Consider the following 20,463-nt stretch of genomic DNA (forward strand, 5'->3'; position numbering starts at 1 on the left):
GCATATGACAGTGTATGAGCATGAAAATCGTTCAGATATCCCAGTGATCCTGGAAGCTGCTAGTCAGGTCATTGGCCAATCTTGGTCAGTACTGTCAACATGTCTGACTGTGGCTCTCCAGGTTTTTAGACAGGGGTCTTTCTCACCTGTACCTGGAGATGACATGAATTGAACCGGGTGCCTTCATCATGCAAAACATATGTTCTACCACTGAGCTGTCGCCCTTCACTGAATATCTGATACTTGCATTGTTTCACAGGTGGTGGAGTATGAAAATGTACATACTATGCCTGCAGAGTATCTGTAGTGTGTGTGTGTGTGTGTTTGTTTGTTTGTGTTTATGAAATTTTCTTACACACACAATCATACTCCTCAATAAATGAAATGGAAATAGGTTTTTCCAAAATAAGGAATTTGTTTTTTACTATATAAAAATGTAAATAAATTAGAGCTAAAAAAAATCTGTGTAAATGTGCTTCTGGATAAATTGACTAAATGTAGCAGCCTGAATATAAACAATTAAAACTCTTCACTTTTTCATTGTATCTATTTACACCTTCCTTTAAAATGGCATATTTCAGGGAGCAAGATTAGGTGCTCCCAAACCATTTGTTAATGGAAGTAGGCACAAGTTTCTATGAGGATGTAAGTGATGAAGTGAATGAATTCTGAACTATCTAATTCAAAACATGTGAACTGATGTTTGATATTACTTTATGGTGAGTGTTTTTATAGCATTTGAAAAGCCATTTATCCTCCCCCCGAACAAGTTTTGAGGTTCTCCCATTAGGTAGGAGGGACTTCAATCTGTATCTGATATCTGAGGCCTCCACAGATGTATTGATACCAACCCCCTTATCATCATCATGGAGCTGGGATCCAGCTAAGGAATGTGCATTTTCTTTAGAAACACACACTCTCCCATCAGTCCCTGCTTCTTTCGACATGATTGTTGTTCCCTCTGTGCTGATTTTGGAAACAAGTCTTGGATAGTGTTCACCATGGCTTTGTCTCTGGACCATAGCTATACTGCTTTTGATTAAGGCTGATGGGAATATGTAATTCTGCTACCTTTTCCTAACCCTATTACTGTTGTTGTTGTTTAGTTGTTTAGTCATGTCTGACTCTTCGTGACCCCATGGACCATAGCACGCCAGGCACTCCTGTCTTCCACTGCCTCCCGCAGTTTGGTCAAACTCATGTTCGTAGCTTCGAGAACACTGTCCAACCATCTTGTCCTCTGTCGTCCCCCTTCTCCTAGTGCCCTCAATCTTTCCCAACATCAGGGTCTTTTCCAAGGATTCTTATCTTCTCATGAGGTGGCCAAAGTATTGGAGCCTCAGCTTCACGACCTGTCCTTCCAGTGAGCACTCAGGGCTGATTTCCTTCAGAATGGAAACCCTATTACTACTATTACTGTTTATCTGAAGAAGTGTGCATGCACATGAAAGCTTATACTCAGAACAATCTTAGTTGGTCTCTAAGGTGCTACTGGACAATTTTTTTTATATATTTTGACTGCATCAGACCTACACGGCTATCTACCTGAACCTATTACTGCAGTTAAGGAACAGACAGTGTTAAATTTGCAGTTATGAAAGAAAGTCTTCTGACTCTTTTTGGGTACCGGCTGATGGCTTGACTGCTAGAACTTAACCCTCTACCCCAATGTAATATATTGTATAATAAATTATGACATAATTTGATAATGAAAAGTAGGCCTTAGTAATGTTTATAACAACTAGACTAATATTTTCTGTTTGTTTAAAAAATAAATAAATTCTCATCACTACCACCCTTTTCTGCTTGCAAATTTATTGTGAGTTATTCTGTTCTAATTGATGGCATTCATTCTCTATGGCATATGGTTCCTCTGGAAGGCTCCCATTGATTCCCTTGGGCAAAAGTTGTTGTTTTTTAAACCACTTCCATATTATACAGAGATACAGATACGGAAATTGGCCACTCACCACGGATGGATGCAGTGTTCTGAAAATCAAACTCAACACGGTTCTCTGTCTAGGGTTTTAATTAAACCATTCTGTTAATTCAGACAGGATATTTTAGGCCTAAGGGGATTAACTCACTGCTTTTAAAAAGGGGCTTAAATGGCCTTTTCCCTTAGTCCACTGTTACATTTTTTTATTGGGTCTGCAGTTTTCTCCATATTCTTTAAATTGTAAATCTAGATAGATCCGTCTTCACTCTGAAAGCTGGTTTTCAGTACTTACATCCTCGTTAAATGTCTTGGAGTTCATTATTGCCTTGATAGTAAACAAACATAATTGTTTTAGTTACCCAAATTATTTCACTTAGGCTTACTTTTAGAATCCACTTCACTTATTCACTCATTGTGATGTACAAAGCATTAAAAGCACCTAAGAAGGGCAATATAATTAATTTCCTATATTTTAATTCTTGATTTATATTTTACCCAAGGAGATTTTGTTCATTTGCTGCTGGACTTTTTTTTGGTTAATATGCAGCTGGTGCTTCAGCTGGTTCTTTTGGGAATAATTTACCTATTATGTGAATTGGCAGCTTCTCAGTGTCATTGTGTGAGAGCCAAGCTACACTTTCCTATGTGGAAGGTGTCTTCTGCTTGTGGAAGGACTGTTTTATGTCAGGAACTTGAGCATTGTGTCAGAAAAATGAAACTAAATCAAGGATGTTCTTCTGCTTGCGCAAGCAGAAGCGTGAGAATTGTTACAGCACTGTATGATGGTTTGAGGAACCCCTTCTGCAAGCCTTTCCAAAGCAGCAATGGGAGTGTCCTTCTTTCCCCTCATGGCTCTTTGGAGCTGGTGTGGTGCAGTGGTTAGAATGTCAGACTAGGGAGAATGTCAGACTAGGGAGACCAGGGTTCAAGTTACATTGGGCCAGTCACAATTCCTCAGCCTAACTTACTTCATAGGATTGTTGTGAGCATAAAATGGAATGGGGAGAACTATTATACCACCTTGAGATATAAATGTAATAGGGACGCAGGTTGCGCTGTGGTCTAAACCACCGATCCTCTTGGGTTTGCTGATTGTAAGGTTGGCAGTTTGAATCCGCATCACGGGGTGAGCTCCCATGGCTTTGTCCCAGCTCCTGCCAACCTAGCAGTTCGGAAGCATACCAGTGTGAGTAGATAAATAGGTACTGCTGCAGCGGGAAGGTAAATGGTGTTTCTGTGTGATCTGGCACTCGTCGTGGTGTTCCGTGCACCAGAAGTGGTTTAGTCATGCTGGCCACATGACCTGGAAAAGCTGTCTGCGGACAAAGGCTGGCTCCCTCGCCTGAAGCGAGATGAGCACCTCACCCCAAGGTGCCAAGGTCGAATTCAACTGGACTTAACCGTCTAGGGATCTTTTACCTTTACTTTAGCTATAGATGTAATAATACATACATACATACATACATACATACATACATACATACATACATACATACAACAAAACACCATTGCCTTCTGAGCTTGTGATCCAAAGAACTGTAGAATTAGTTCCTGATAACAAGGTCCTTAAGACATGTTCTTTTCAAGATGGCATCCCCCACCCACTCACACAAAAACTCATGAGTTTTTAAAACAGTTTGTGACAAGTTTATCAGCAACAAAATATCGCAGTATATCTTCAAGAATACTATAACTTGTAAGGAGCTTACAAGTGGTCTTCCTCTGATGCGGCATTCAGCTGCACAGTTTTGCATCAGGTGCTTTGATCGCTAATGTACTGCAATTGGGACCTGTTGAGTTGGAAACCATCGTGGTATGTCCCAAGCAAGTTAACCCCTCATCAACCTACAGAAATAGGACGATAGATGATGAGGATTTAACTAGGGCCCTCCCCTCTTGGGGGTGCAGTTCAGTTTTCTGTTTTCTGTTAAAAATATGTGTTCATTATTTACTTCTTCGTTTTCCTATGTATCCATGTTTTGAGCCAGGGTGGGAGGTATACAATTCTGCTTAGATGTTTTACAGAAGGACACAGTTAACACCTGCTACAGCTTGACGAGTCCGAAAAACTGAGCTGACCTCCTACAAATCATTGCTCCTGCCTAGCCTAGGGCATGTGATCAGAATAGAATAGAATAGGCTTCCCCCTCTGAATTTTTTTTAAAAAAATGTTTTAGACTTCTAAGTTGCTTGACGTTCACCCAAGTAAGCTGATATCTCCCTCTTGTTTCTCAGTAACCTCATTTTGGTTCCATTGTACAGTATTGCCACTCAGCCACCTGAGTTTGCTATTATAGGGAATACGGCATGGGGATGTGTGTTGTAGAAAGGAAAATAATTCTTAAATTTCCCTGGTCCATGATAAACCTTTTGCATTGGCTTAAGCTATTTGGATTTCGGCCTATATGTTGAAATCTCAGCTGTCAGTGTATGTATGTATTTTATTTAATTTCTATCTCTCCCTTCCTCCCAAAGGAACCCAGGGGAGCAGTGCACACAATGTGTACACAAAGGCCATAAGTTCAATTTGTGTTTATTCTCAATTGAAAGATAAATGCTGTTTATATGTGATAACCTAGCTACATAGTGATGCTTCTTGACATATCATCAAATGCATTATCATAGGAAGGGGCATCATTTGTATTTTACTGAAATGCGAAATTTGAAACATGAATAAAAAAACACGCCATAGCATACTTTCACCTTGGGGGTTTTTGTTGTTGTTGTATTGCTTTTTTGCCCTTGAAGTTATGGCATAAAATTTACCACGAGCGACAGCAACATCCTGACCAATTATGCAAAGTATCCAGACATCTTCATGTTTGAAACACAGCACAAAAAGTCTGTGGATTAAGAAGTTAACTCTGAGAACATCAAAAGAGAGTGCTTGATAATAAAAGCAAATGGTAGAAAATTTTGAGGTAACTTCCTTGCTTAATTAATTAGGTAGGCCAGGTGGAAGTGAAGAGGCCAGTGTTGGTGCTCAGAATATCTATAAAGCTGAGCAACATGACAGCACAATAGAGGAGGAACAAAGATTGTTTTAATATACTTCTATCCTGTGTCACAGTTTGAAATTGTCCTGGTTTATGTCCCTTTTGGCAAACTTACATAAAAGTGACCCTGTACTGTATTTTATGACCAGATGACTTTCCCCCCCTCAGTGGCTAATTTGTATCAGGCCCCCAATGTTAAAGAGACAGAGAAATGAGTAGGAAGTCTAAGCCAGTATGTCTCAAGGACGCTTCATTGCGTTCTTTCATTATTTTTGCTCGGGTTTTTTTTTTGCCACTGATCATCCATAAATTGTTGGAAATAAGTGATTAAGGAAGTGCTGCTTAGTGTTAGTGGCACATGGATGTTCTTGGTGAGCCGTTTTTTTGTGGCTGAAAGGAAATCAAGCGCTGCGAAAAACAAGAAGGAAGGCTCCTGCTGGGAACCTTTCAAGGAAATGTAACTTGCATAATGTTTTGATCTTGGTGTTTGTTACAAAAAATAGAGCAATATTTCACCAGCTGTTGTGTGTCAAGTAGTAACCCCATCACCACTTCCACCTCTCTCTCTCTAGCATAGAAGAGTTGTAATAAGAAAACTGTTTAAAAATAAAACAGGCTTAGCCTTGTTTTTTGTACAGATATGAGTGAGAGACCACTGTCCAAAAGACTTTATTTATGACAGCACAGTGCTTCAAGTTACGTTAAACATTTCTGTAGTTCTTCAAAATCATTTCCTAAATTTTCAGCAGTGAGAAACAATTTGCAACAAGAGACTGCATGTACAGATAATACGCAGAGAAAAAAATCTATAAAACTTCAGTTAAATAATTTACACCTTTGTGGTGATTTTAGGTCCTATATGTTTTTTAAACAGAAAAAAAGCAAATTAGTGCTGACTATTTAATATAGATGACTGATACGTTGTGACTCTTTAGTTCAGAGGATCATTCCTGATAGATTTTGGAGTTCATAAACTACGTTATTTGAAATTTCAGCTTTCAAGAATAGCAGGTTTAGAAATTGATGGAGCAGCCTTACATATAGGTTTAATTTTGATTTTTTTGGCAGAGAGAGAATCTTATTTGGCATCATCTTTGAATATAGTTTAGTACAAATGCTTTAGATCTTGGCTTTCTTGCCAGGTATCTTAACAGACTTTTACATGTTTTAAGAAGTAAGTGCAGAATTATCTTAACTGTGATGGAATATTTGTAGTGTATCAGTGGATTTGTTGTTAAAAACATTTTGTTCCTCTAAAAAAAATCTGGAATAACTTTAATCCCTTTTATTTCTTGGTAATACTATTAAAGAAGAGGGTAGCTCTTCACTGGGGAATCATCTCTTGATTAAAATCTTGCCTTTTTTCCAAGAAGGGTTTTTTGTATAGCTTCCCAGAAAAATTGTTAATGAGAAGAGAGTTCCTATATATGACAGAAGCTCACTCTATGCCTGCTTAAATAGCTGAAGTTAGGGATAAGCACAAGCTACTGTGAATATAGGCTTTGCAAACAGAATGATGGAATGTGGTTAGGAGTGTGTGTTTATTTGGCATTTACTCTCATATTTATTTGTCTATAAAATCATTCATCACAGACTGAAATTTTAGTGCTCTGATCTCAGTGAAATGTTTACTGGTATGCAGCTGAATTGTGCTGCACTATATTACACCCCATTTACTTTTTCATTACCAGAACTAGAAGCAAAAGTTATTTAATCAGTGACATCAAAGCCTATCCAATGTTTTGACATGTGCTAACATCTTAAGTTAATATTTTCTTTAAAATTCATTTAAAACATACTACTATAGATGTTTTGTTTAAAGTGGCATCCTCGCTGGCTTAGGGCTTCCTTTGCAACTAGTAGCTAAGGCTATTATTAAACATAAATTTGAAAATCCTCGAAAGCCACAATATAGGACATTTGATACAGTACTATGGTTACTAATTAGAACTGCAACAGCACCAGTGACTTCAGGGTTGTAATCAGTACAGATGATGGGCAAGTAATTTGGTCCATGTCTGCACCATGCAACAACCCTGCTCATTCCTTCTCTGACAAGAATAAATTATACAGTATGAAACAAATGAATTTACCGGTACATATTTTTGCCTCATTAATTTTTACCTAATTATTTTTTTAAAGTCCTGGATTGGTATTGGAATGCTAAATTATTGTGCTAGCTTTAGCAAAGAATATTTTTTATCAACATTTTATTCCTAAGTACAGCTCCTAGAAAAAGAATTAAAGGTAAAGGTAAAGGGACCCCTGACCATTAGGTCCAGTCGTGACCGACTCTGGGGTTGCGCACTCATCTCGCATTATTGGCCGAGGGAGCCGGCGTATAGCTTCCAGGTCATGTGGCCAGCATGACAAAGCCACTTCTGGTGAACCAGAGCGGCACACGGAAACGCCGTTTACCTTCCCGCTGTAGCGGTTCCTATTTATCTACTTGCATTTTGATGTGCTTTCGAATTAAGCAGGTGTAAAAAGTTCTGGTTGGGTCTGTTCCATGGATGTTTCTCAGATTTGCCAGTTGCATAGAGGGCAGTGCCAATAAAAAGTAATGTTAACATACATTGCAAGAGACCAAGATGTTCTGCCAGAATTGTGTGTTAAATCATGAGTTCTGTAGCTTATTGTTCAGGCCCCGCCTCCACTTTTTTTAAAACACGGAATATGACTGTTTTAACTTCATTGATAATTTAGTGTACTTGAACTCCTGCATTGCTGATTCAGTTTGTTGAAATAGACAGCTTAAGTTTAAGATCTTTGAAAAATTTAATTGACCTTAATAATCAGTTTGAATTTTGTCACCTAATAAGGTTTAAAGTGTTGGTATTGAGCTATAAAGCCTTAAACAGTTTGGGGCCAGGATGCCAGAAGGAGCTTGTTCTCCCTGTTTTCCAATGCAATCCTATGGTATTTAAAAAACACAGTTTTGTTCCCCGACCTTTGCTGCTGCTTGTCATGCTATCTCTTTCCTAGTTTCTATTTGCATTTTCTCCCTGCATTTTAAAATTTTAATATTGTTCTACTACACCACTTGAATACTTGACGTGAAAGGTGGTATCGGAATATTTTAAAATAAATATGTATGCAAATATATTATTTTAAAATGACCCTTAGTCTAGTATTCTTATTTGATGTTTTGCTTCCTTTAATATATGTATATATTACTGCTGATAGATAGCACTTTGGGGTAAGCATTGTATGATGTGTAGGTTTCCACCAGCCTACCAAGTTCATTCATTTTTAACGAATGAGAGACAACAATTTTTGTTAGACAGTATGAGGCTTCTGTACGTCATCCATCCATGCATTTTTTACCCTGAGTATATTCAAAAATTGTGTTGCTCCCCTTCCATTTAGGTCTGCTAACTCTTATTCAAGTTTCTTGACTCTCATGTCCCAATAGTGAATAATTGTAACAACAAAGGCAGCTTCTGTGATTTTCACTAATTTAATGAGGACACTAGCTACAAATGCATAGTAATGTAAGCCTCAAGCTACTGCAGAAAGCTCCAAATCTAGTATACCAACCTAACAAGTCAGGCTTTTCTCACAATTAAAAGAAATTTTATCTGTAGTCCAAGACACACTGTCTTGACAATACTTGATATTTTTCATTTGATTCTGAGTCAATAATACTTAATATTTGTTAGCCAACCCATATAATTGTATGTGTGTGGTAGCCTGGTGTGCCTTCTGCTTCTACTTAGTCCTGGAATTTTCCAAAAGTACAAAATCTGAAAATTTTAAGTCAAAAGTTTGATCCAGAGTCAACAGGGAACTGTCATCAGAAAACATACTTCATGAATGGAGCGAAACTACCCTCTAGGTATAAGTTGTAAACACACTTATTGAGGCATGTCTTAATGTGTTTCAATTGACATAATAGTAATCCTCTTTAATACAGATTTATTAGGGGAGGAGAGAGGGCTTCTTTCCTAGTAATTATGCTTTGTGGCTTCCTAGTCTCTCATTGCTTCAAGACTGTAAAGTCAGCTGCCATTCATACATGAGCTGAAAATTTACAGGCATATTCTGCTTTTTAGAAGAATTAATTATCAGGTCCTTTATGCGCCTCTGCAAGATGGCTGTAATCGTGAAAAGAAATGCAATAGACATAGGGAAATTGGATTTGGAAGTATAGAAGGATTTTTGAAGTGCTTTTATGAAAATGAAGCTAAGCTTTTAAAACTTGCAACCTTCTCTTGCTGAATTGAAAGTGGCCCTCTGGCACTGCTGGAATTTTAAAGTGAGTATCTGGGTGTCCAGGAGTATCTGGGCCCAGGAGAAACTGATGTGTGTTGGGCCATGTTTATATCAAACCCAGCCATCTCCAATAACCTACATGCGAAGGAACTGGTATTGCATCTCAAGTATGTACAGTGTCTTAGCTGTGCTGTGCTCTTGAGGGTGTTCACATTGCAAGGAACAGAGCAGAAACCATTACGGTGGAAGACTGTATTTGGATTGGCAGATTGTACTTGAGCAAACTGGGACGCAGGTGGCGCTGTGGGTTAAACCACAGAGCCTAGGGCTTGCCGATCAGAAGGTCGGCAGTTCGAATCCCCGCGACGGGGTGAGCTCCCGTTGCTTGGTCCCAGCTCCTGCCAATTTAGCAGTTCGAAAGCACATCAAAGTGCAAGTAGATAAATAGGTACTGCTACAGCAGGAAGGTAAACGGCGTTTCTGTGTTCTACTCTGGTTCGCCAGAAGCGGCTTTGTCATGCTGGCCACAGCCAACTCCCTCAGCCAATAACGCGAGATGAGCGCCGCAACCCCAGAGTTGGTCACGACTGGACCTAATGGTCAGAGGTCCCTTTACCTTTACCTTACTTGAGCAAACTAATGCCAGCTGGATTATGTACTGTACTTGGCTTTCCATTCTCTTGACAGGAACTGTAGATTACATTTGACCAATATCCTTTCTCAGCTGGGTGACTTAATAAAAGCAACTTGTCATTTGGAAATGCTCCTGTGAAAATATTAAGATTTATTGAATAAAATTATTAAAAACTGTGATGCCAGGTAGCAACTGGAAACTCTTGTCTGTGGCTTTAGAATAAGAAAGTCTAGTTTAGGCTCTCAGAAGTCACTTATGGAAGGCAATATATGGTGATCAGCTGTGTGTGGGTCAATATATATTTGTGCGTGTTTTAAATGCAAGTTATTTTTTGTTACAGGGGATTAAAGCACGCATTTTGGAAACCCTTGTTATGCTCATTCTTCTTGCACTGCTTATCCTTGGAATCGTTTGGGTGGCTTCAGCTCTCATAGACAATGATGCTGCGAGTATGGAGTCTTTGTATGGTACGGACATCTTTATAACATATTCTTTCCCCCCAAAAAACACTGATATGAATAACTTGCAGTTCTAGGTTCTAGCCACTCCAGCAAGCAGAAGATATGGGGAGTTGCATTTCTCTGCTCAACAAAAAGTCTTAATTGAGGTTAAAGCAACTTGACAAATATATGTATTCATAGAACAGATTTGTCCATGTCTTCAGCCAGCCACTGTTAAAGTGTTAAAGTAAATGTTTGCATGCAAAAAAATTGTAAGCTTGGTAGTATAATTATTTACTAAGACAGCAGCAGAATGATTGCACAGTGATTGGCATACTTTTTCCATGTTATTGCCCAAATGAAACATAATAGTGTACAAGTTGAATCCATTTTACCTTTTTTACTTTCAGATCTTTGGGAATTCTACCTCCCTTATTTATATTCCTGTATATCACTGATGGGATGTTTATTACTTCTACGTAAGTCTTGCAGTATATACTAGAAGAGGAAGTAATGCATATGTAATTATTTTTGGTGTCTTAGTATCAACACCTTTATCCTTTCACCCCTGGCTATTTGTTTTCTTTAGACCAGCATTAACAACATTTGTTTATAAATGTGCTCACTTCAGTGCTGGAAAAAACCATATATTGGCATTTATAACAACACCTTTTCATATGTAAAAAAAAATGTAAAGACTTGTTTCTTATATCCCTCTGTTTTGAGTTTTGGCCATTTTACAGAAGGGAAATTGGAGACCACATATTTGAGAGCTAGCAAGGTGTCATGAAAAGTTACAATTGTAGTCTGCAGTGTATGAACAAGAGGAGACATCAACCCATAGCAGCCTGCTTACCAGTTGCCTGAACCTGAACAACAAATAAACATCTCAGGACAAAGCTGCGTACAGTAGAACCTCTACTTACAACCACCTCCACTAATGGATGTTCCAAGTTGCAACCGCGGCAAACCCGGAAGTAACCGACGGATTTGCTGCCGTTCGTGCATGCGCAGGAGCGGCAATTGCCATTTGCGCATGCACAGGAGCTGCGCTCGCTCTTCGTGCCTGCGCAGAAGCAGTGATCGCTGTTCACGCATGCACAGAAACGGGCAATCGCCGCATGCGCCTGCGCACAATGGCACCTCTCCCAGCAACCTGTTTTGCCATAAGGACGGGCCTCCGGAACGGATTGTGGTCGTGAGTAGAGGTTCCACTGTATGCAGAAACAGAGGAGCCTGTCTTATGCCCAGTGTCAAACTGTTCAACAAGCTCAGAATGGTCTAGTCTGACTGGCAGCAGCTTTTCAGATCTCAGACAGCGATCTTTCACACCATCGATATGGCTTTAAAAGGGAGTTAGACAGAGTCATAGAAGAGAAGTCACTCAGTGGCTTTTAGCCATGACAGAAGCTATGTTCTGCCTCCACGGATGGTGCTCAGATCCTCCTTACAGGTTTCCCGTAGGCATCTTGACTACTGTAAGAACAGGATACTGGACTACATGGGCCATTGCTCTGATTCAGCAGCCTCTTCTTATGATGTTATGCTACCTGATGGTATACTTTTAGCTGGAGACGCTGGGTTTTGAAGCAAGGCCTTCTGGATGGGAAAGCATAAGCTCTGCCACTGAGCTCTATTTCTGTCCCATTATATGCTCAAGAGTGTAGATGCTTTTGTTAAAAGGGGAGGGATATTTATTCATTTATCTGCTAAGTATATTTATGTCACTCAGTGACATTGTTGTCTGGGCAACTTGCAGCATAGAAATACAAGCTTACAAACTGTATCTAATTAAACTTTTTACTTGAACGATAAACTTCTACAAGATGCTCCCAGGAAATTAATTATTGGTGGCAGAATATTGTCAGGATATTGACCAGCAACAGGGTGGAGGTAGTTTCCCATAAATTGGACAAAACAACTCATTTTTTAATCATTCTCAGTTTTAAATTTCAGTGATATGAGAATAAGACACAATAATAAAATGGAAAAAGGAAATGTATTTGGCCATAATTCGGACAGCTGTAGGACTAACTCCATACCCCTACTAGAGTTTCTGCCTTACTTTAAAACAGTCAATCCCTATGCTGCATGGCGACAAATTATGAAATTATTTGGCAGAATGGAGCTTTTCTTGCTAACAACAATTGCCTGTTCCATATATTAATTCTTTCAGATTCTGTTTAATGGAGACTAGAACTGTGTTATCTTGCGTTTTCCTCCACAGTATGCACACCAGTGGGACTTTCACGAATGTTTACAGTGATGGGTCAGTTGCTTGTAAAGCCAACGGTAGGTGTTGCCTGCTTTGACGCAATAAGCAAATCCAAACAGGAAAAAAGGCTTGGGGGTGGGTGGGTTGAGATCAGTAGGAGCCCGGTCTGGCCAGGCTGTAACCCCATTACTATGAGGGGATAATGAGGCTAAATTGTAATCAAATAAACCCATTTGTTCTATATTTTGTTCAGTCATAAAATACTTAACTAGGCCCCGATAAACTGGAGGAAACTTCTAAACGTCTGTTTCACAAATACCCCGCATATATTTCAGACATTTCCACCTGAAAATAAATACTCCAAGTCCACTTGGAAAAGAGTGTGAAGTATCATCACTTACCTTACTAAAGGAGATTTGCAACAAACAACTGCAGTTAGTTTTCAGTGAAGTGTGTATAGCCCTCCATACTTTTTGCACACTGCCAGGCTCTCTGTCAGACACTGAAATAAGTGTAAGCAAGCTTGCACTCATCAAAAACTGCAGTTATGGCACCTGCTATTTTGTCGGTCAAGGGATTTAATGAGAAATTGATTTTTTGGGAAAACAACCCATGATTTTGCAAAGAAAGAGTCTAGAAATATAAAGCTGTGAAATGAATTGATTTATTCGTAAAACGTTTGCTGCTGTGTTGGTACAATATGTTAAAAAAGCAAAACATTACTCCCTTTATTTTTTTTTACAAAATAGTCAACAAGCTTTGTAGAACTTTCATTCAGGCTTGAATTTGTGTTCTAACAAAATAGCAGAAATGAGGAGTGTTTGGGGGCATAGCAGAGAAACCTCAGTGTGCACCAGGGTGCAATTTCAGAAATGTGTACAATTTAATTTCAGAATTAAATTAGAAAAATCTCTTTTATGATAACATGAAATTTTATATATGGGATCATGGCATGTGTGTGGAGACACATGTTAACATGTGGGCCGGAAAATATGATGCTTGGGACCTGAATCCCAAACTAGAAAGTGGCTTTACCTAAACAGTCTGTGTTTGACCAAGTTCTGTTAGAATCATAGAATTGAAAGGGACCTTGAGGGCCGCCCAGTCCAACCCCCTACAATGCAGGGATCCTTTGCTCAATATGGGAAGATAGGAAAATGGGCTCGAATCCACAACCCTAAGATTAAGAGTCTCATTTGCTACTGCCTGAGCTATCTCAGGCCAGGGGCTTAAACTATAATACTTTTCTAGAAAAAATATTAGGTGTGAACAAACTTGAAAGTTTTTGTTTCATAGTCTTTGTTATAGATAGGAAAATGCTTTTATGTTGTAACCTGGGTCCTACATATAAATAAATCTGTACTTGCGTATTTTCAGAATTGTAGTCTTGACCTGTGTTGTCAACTGAACATTTTTAAACAAACCTTCCCCATATGTAGACAACATGAAGTATTTTGCTCATCACATAGGATCAATTCTATATGCACAAATTTAAAATTATCCATTGTGTTTGGGAACCAAGAGAGAAACCTAGGAGAATGCCAAAAGCATTGTTTTGAAAAATAAACGTTGCCATTTTGGTCAGCTGAGGGCCAGTTCACACTTGGCCCAGCAGTATAGGTTGTCCTCATGCCTAGGCTCCTATTCTCTCTAGGTTATGCACATGGTGAATTGTGTATGGACTACCTGTAATGCATATTTATGTAGTGTCTAAATTTCTGGCTTAGATCCTTGAAGACTTGGATGAACAAATATATATCATCACCTTAGAAGAAGAAGCTATCATGAGGAGGCTAAATGGTAGGTATGTTTGATACTTACGGTGGTTCTTCTTGTATCTGGTTGTATAGAGGCAATATTTTGTCATTTCTACAGAAATGTTAAGCTTTATGAACTGCCACATTTGTTTTCGATCCAAGCCTGCCTTTGCTTAAGGACAGGAAGCATTGCAGATCACTTGCATTGCGCTCTGAACGGATTGTGGTGTAGCCAGCCATTTTAAATAAAGGCAAAACCAAGAATACATTTCCTTGTATGCCTCCTTCTGGAAGCTGTTGCAGCCAAGCTGGTGCCAAATGCACTCTTGCTTTCCTTTGGACCACATCAGCGAGGCCAAGAGAGGGGGGTCTTGTCATCTGGGCAGCCCAGGACCCCCATACACACAGCCCAGACTTGCACCCTGAGGAGGTTACTTTGGTGCTGCTAATGCTGTGATTTGACTTCAGAACCACTGGAGGCACACTCCGTTGCCTCTCGAAACAGCTGGGTGCCAACCATTTCTTTACATGCTATGCATAAAACGTTACAGGAAACTCACAGAAAGAAATACCACGTTGTCCTTGTTCATCAGAGGGTATGCACATGCTGCTGGATTGTGGCCCAAGTGTTTGTGTACTGTGCTCACAGTATAGAAATGAAGGTGCTATTATAAGAAGGAAAAAACAAGAAACAAATTAGGGTGACAATTACAATGAAGTGACGTTGTTTTGAGGGTGATCTAGCTGTGACATCTGTCACTCCATTGGTCGCCAGGGTTGATTGGGCTGATCTGGCTAACTGGGCAGGTGTCCCCTTCCTCCCTCACCGCTCCATGTGCAAGTTCAGTGGAATAGGACAACTATCTCAGATAAGAATGAATGCACCGTTCTTCGGTCAAGGATATATGATAGCTGTGTTGTCCTGCTAGAACCTCCAAACGAGCTCAAAGGCATTGCATGTCATAAGGTAACCATAGAGAATCGTTTTATTTTTAGAAGCATCTAAAATACAGAGAATTATAGTTGGAATTTCAAAGACTACCTTGAGATTTTTAGAGCAGAGCATCTGTTTCATTGAACAGGTTTATATGTTACCTTTAGCACAAATGTCAGTGAATTTCTTTGAAGCTACAGTGGAGTAATTATTTTTTCCCTAACTACCGAACTTGATGTTATGATGGAACTGCACAATAATTGTTGCTGTGTATTTCATTATTGTTTCCTTGGTGCTCATGGAATGGTCATGGTTCCCTCCCATTCTTTCCTTAAGAGAAATCGTGTTTTGACACAATTGGTTTTGAATTCTGTCCTTTCAGGGAATCAGATGGGAAGACTAAAATAGCATTTCAGTAGCTTAGATGTTTTACTGTATAGCTGAGAAGCTTTGGAATATGTCTGGTTACTATAGTCACATTTCCTTTAGTTTATTTTCAACTTTTTGTGGACAGATGGGCCTGCTACAGAATGTTGCTGTGCTGAGTGCTCCTGATCAGGGAGTCAGCTAGTTAGCCAACCAACCGTTGAGAAGGACCATAGCTTGGTGGTGAAGCATCTGCTCCACATGCAGAAGGTCCCTGGTGTCCAGTGATACCAGACTGGTATCTCCAGGTAGGACTGTCTGAAACTGGAGAGTTGCCACCAGTCAGTGTAAACAGTAATGAGCTGGATGGACCAATTGTCTCATTGGGTAGAAGAAAGCTTTGTATGCTTCCTGCACTTCACCCAGCAATTGCTGGAGATACTGCCCCTCTGACTAATCAGGACTCTGCTGGGAAGGGAAGTTAACCCTTTCTCCCATGCCAGTCCTGATGAAAATCCCCTCTCCCTGAAGAACTCCAAAGAACAGCTTTGGAGTGGCAAGCTGCAGTTCCTATTTATCCACAGTTGCAACAGTGTAGGATTGGAGGTGTTGGAACTGCAGCCACAAAACAGAAAATGTTCTCCTCAGTTTCTTGAATAGGTTAGTTGGTTTGTGTGTTTAAAAGCATTGTTGTTGTTGTTTAGTCGTTTAGTCGTGTCCGACTCTTCGTGACCCCATGGACCATAGCACGTCAGGCACTCCTGTCTTCCACTGCCTACTGTAAATAAAAATTCCCTGGGCTAAACATGGAACCATTTCAGAATCTTCCTTTGTCTTTGGGGCAGTCGACTCAGTGGTGCTGTGGACCTTCGCTTGTCCCACTAATCTATCCAAGAAAAACAAACATACCTATTGAAGAACCGTGTCTTTGTATGCTAGTGAGAATTAACAAATACTGAACAAGGAAGTATTGAGCACCTGTTTGCAAGTGTGGACACACATATACAGTCAAACCTCGGTTTACGTCTACCTCTGTTTGCGACTGCCGCAGACCCGGAAGTGTTTACATCCGGGTTCCACAGCGTTGGATGCGCAGAAACGATCTGTGCAGCATGTGTGTGCGCAGAAGTGCTCTATCGTTGCTTCACGCTCGTGCAGAAGCGTGCCTTCGGGGAGCGACCGCTTCGGTGAGCGACCGCCTCCGCGGAATGGATTGCGGATGCAAACCGAGGTACCACTGTAACAGATGTTAATCACATTTTTGGCAGAAACTCAGGTACTAGCATAATGAAGGGCTATGGAAGCTACCTCTAATCCTGCAAAGAATGAGAAACTTTGGTAGCGATAATCTTCATAATTTCCTAGAGGGTGGATCTGAATCAGCAATATTTTCATTTCGGTTTTGGCTTAGTGGAATGCTTCTAGGAATCAAACTGAAAAAACCTAAATTATTATTAATCTCATGTCTTTTAAAAATGCCCTTTTAAGGTAATGCCAGTCATTAAAACACTTATAATTTATAAAATGTGAATTTTATATAACTTTATTTTCCCCATATGCTTTTTTTGGTGGTGAGGAAATCATCCCTGCAATGGATGATCTGCCTAAACTTTCTTTTTGCGAAAGAGACTGGGTTGGCAGAAGTGTTTCTAGCATATTGTATTTCAATACCCACATCATTCCTACACCAAAAGAATAAAGCTAGGACTTTCTTTATATTAAAAGGAAAAAGTTGCCTTGAGCTATTAGTTTTCCTGAATCCAAGGAGACGGGTGGGGCAGGATCAAAAATGCTTATTTGATCAAAGTTATTGGCTCTGAAGGTATTCTGACCTATGTAAGAAAGATGAAAGGTGTTGTTTTTATTGCGCACTAGTAACAGTGTAATTTTGAACTAATTGGTGTTGAACTGCCAATCACCTACAGGGAATGCAAATAGATACTCCTACAATTTCCTTTGAGGTACTGAAATATTATGTTGGGGCTGGAAGAAAAACAAAATAATACTGTTAAATTGACCTTAAATGAGCTGCTTTGTGGTTTTCTTGGAGAATCCCTTCTAATTTTTCATGACTAGCCTGGACATGTTCTGTCTACCAGTTTGATTTATTGGCTAGACAATGCAGACATTAAACTTTTGTGCTTGTTTGAAATGAAGTTGAGAGGCTGTAGTGCTTTGAATAGTTTGTGCTGTCTTTCAGAGTTCTGATTTGATTGCTCTAAAATGTTGCCTTGCTCTTTGGCAAAATATTGGGATTAGTGTTGCCTTGTTATCATCTCGGAGGAAGTTGTAAGACCTGTCATTTATGCGTCAGTGTAAATATTAAAGATTTGATGTATTTCCCATTAACACTGATGTGAAAATTACTGTAGATGTAGCGAGATTTGGTGAGCATCAAAACACCTGCATTGATAAATAAAGCTTCCTTTATCCAGGGTAGCCCATTATTTAGCTCACTCTTCTCTGCTCCAAGGGGCAGCTGCTCTTTGAGGACTTTCCTAGCTGTGCTGTTATCCTCATTACTGGTGATGCCAGAGGTTGAACCTGGGACCCCATGCATACAAACATTATGCTCCACCTGTGACCTATGGTTCTGTTCCTAATGTAAAATGGTTAAAGAGGTGTTTGCCTTTTTCCATGTGGAAGCAGAGGACAATTTATATTTTTGCAGATGGACCACTGCAGGAAAGGTGCATCCTGGTTTCTGCAAAGAAAGGAAGGGCAATGGAAATGCCAAGGCCTAGAAAATAAGAAAAAAGCAGGAAAGAGAAAGAAAAACAGTAACTCTTTAGGATCCCGATAGTCTAGGATTCAAACAACTCATCAGTCACAGTTCTGATTTAACTCATTGGCTAAAAACATAGCTGGCAGCAGCCGGTGTAAGTCTTCTCACAGAAATCATTTAGAAGGTTGCTTGCACATTTTGCTTCATAATTTTTCTACTTGGAGGGCTAGCAGCTTCAGCTCATAGTCTTGGGCCCCTATTGGCATGGGCCCTGGTGCAGTTTTTTTTTTAATGTACGAAAATGGTTTTTTTATATAAAAAAAATCACATTCTATTTGACTCATATGAATAAGAATAAAGAAAAATGAATACAAGGAAAAACTTAAACACACCCGAAGTGTTAATTCCAAATTATACCTATAGTGCTTCCAATCCTTTTCATTATACCTGATTTCTTCTATTACAGTGGTGCCTCGCTTAACGAACGCCCTGTAAGACGAAATTTTCGCTTAAAGAAAGGTTTTTTCTAGCGGAGGTTGCCTCGCTAGACGAATTCATTTTACGAAAAATTCGTCTAGCGAATCACGGTTTCCCATAGGAATGCTTTGAAATTCAATTAATGCGTTCCTATGGGCAAAAAAAAAAATTCAAAAAAATTCAATGCATTCCTATGGGATTCGCTAGACGAATTTTTCGTAATAAGAATAGACCCGTGGAACGAATTAAATTCGTCTAGCGAGGCACTACTGTATTACTTTTTTCACAGGTTTTTGTTACTGTATTTTCTCCCCCCCTTAAGTAGTTCGTTTGTTTTTCCTTGACAAATATCATTCCAGTTCTGCAAATATGGAATTGTTTGTATAATAAAGATTTATATATTCTTCATATATAATCCACTCTCTTGATACTTTCTGTTTCACTACTCCACGCACCGAACCCGTCAATTTTGCCAATTGCAGATACTCTATCATCAATATCTGCCAATGTGTAGTTGTTGGGAGTATTTCACTTTTCCATTTTCTTCCTACAAGAACTCTGGCTGCAGTCAGACCATCCATGAACAGTGTTTTTATTTCCTTTTTGAATTCTGGTGGTAGTATACCCAATAAAAATATTTCTGATTTTTTCTTATAGGTTATTTTGAATATATTTTTAAATTCTTCATATATATCATTCCAGTACACCTTAATCATTCCACAAGTCCCCCACATGTGATAATAGGACCCCACCTCTTTTTTTGCATCTCCAACACATTGGATTTCTGCCTTTATACATTTTAGCGAGTCACCGGGGGTGGGGGGGGAGAGATGACTGGCACAGTTGCTTCTATTGCACCGTTATAATCCAGCCAGGTTTGTTTTAGTAGTCCTAACCAAGTGGCCATGTCTTTCTTCTTGAACAGGGATGTCTTCACCAGTGGAGTACAACACAAAGCAGCTGAAGCAGGAACTAAGTAAAGTGAAGAGTATGAAGACAAAATTGGGTAATTACATCTGGCCTTTTCTGTGGTTCCCTGTGTGTGTTAGTTCAGTTTAAAACTGTTTCTGGGAGGTGTTAGAAATGTGTGTGCTTATCATATCAGGTGTTATTACTAAGACAATCTCTTGTGTAAATAGGTTTTGTTAACATCACACTTCATGGTGGGAAACCCTGCAGTCCTGTAAATGGGTTTTGATTTATTTATGCCCTGTCCTTTTCCCTGATGGGACTCAGTAAATATGTACATAATAGCTTTTAGTTGTTTTTTAAAATTAAGTATCCCATCTGATGATGGATGGTTATAGTGACACAAGATAAGGAAATAAGAACCCTACTGCATTAGACCAAAGACCTGTGTAGTCCAGCACCCTGATTCCCATAGATGCCTCTGGAAAACCCACAAATAGGTCATGAATGCAGTAGCTGCTGCTCTACCTACCAGCTGGTCTTCAGATGCATTCTGTTTCTGGTCCTGGAGCCATCATAAGCCTTATCCTCCCATGCATTCGTCTAATCACTTTTTAAAGCCACCTGAGTTGGTGAGAATTGCCACACCTTGTAACAAATTCCATGGGTTGACTATGCTTTTGTAAAAATATATTAAAAGAGGAAATAAATCACACATACATTCTTGTGTCAATGGGATGTTAGCTCTTTTTGATAAGCTTTTTGCATGTGATGTAATCTGTAGTGAAAAGGGTACCATTGCAGGGAGCCGAATGGTTGAATGTTCCAAGTACTTCCTCATATGTGAAGCCGGATT

General features: G+C 39.4%; 1 protein-coding gene across 2 annotated transcripts in view; it reads left to right on the forward strand.

Annotated features, from left to right (window-relative positions):
• Nucleotides 1-20,463, forward strand: part of LMBR1 (limb development membrane protein 1) — a 67,668-nt gene that overhangs the window by 30,374 nt on the left and 16,831 nt on the right. For both annotated transcript variants that reach the window (XM_035129041.3, XM_035129044.3), the window contains 5 exons: nucleotides 10,125-10,251; nucleotides 10,635-10,703; nucleotides 12,452-12,516; nucleotides 14,167-14,239; nucleotides 19,624-19,704. In XM_035129041.3, coding sequence (XP_034984932.1) covers nucleotides 10,125-10,251; nucleotides 10,635-10,703; nucleotides 12,452-12,516; nucleotides 14,167-14,239; nucleotides 19,624-19,704 — 415 coding nt within the window. The remainder of the gene's footprint in view (nucleotides 1-10,124; nucleotides 10,252-10,634; nucleotides 10,704-12,451; nucleotides 12,517-14,166; nucleotides 14,240-19,623; nucleotides 19,705-20,463) is intronic.

Source organism: Zootoca vivipara, chromosome 11 (assembly GCF_965207765.1).
Source record: "Zootoca vivipara chromosome 11, rZooViv2.hap1.1, whole genome shotgun sequence".
NCBI classification, from domain to species: domain Eukaryota; kingdom Metazoa; phylum Chordata; class Lepidosauria; order Squamata; family Lacertidae; genus Zootoca; species Zootoca vivipara.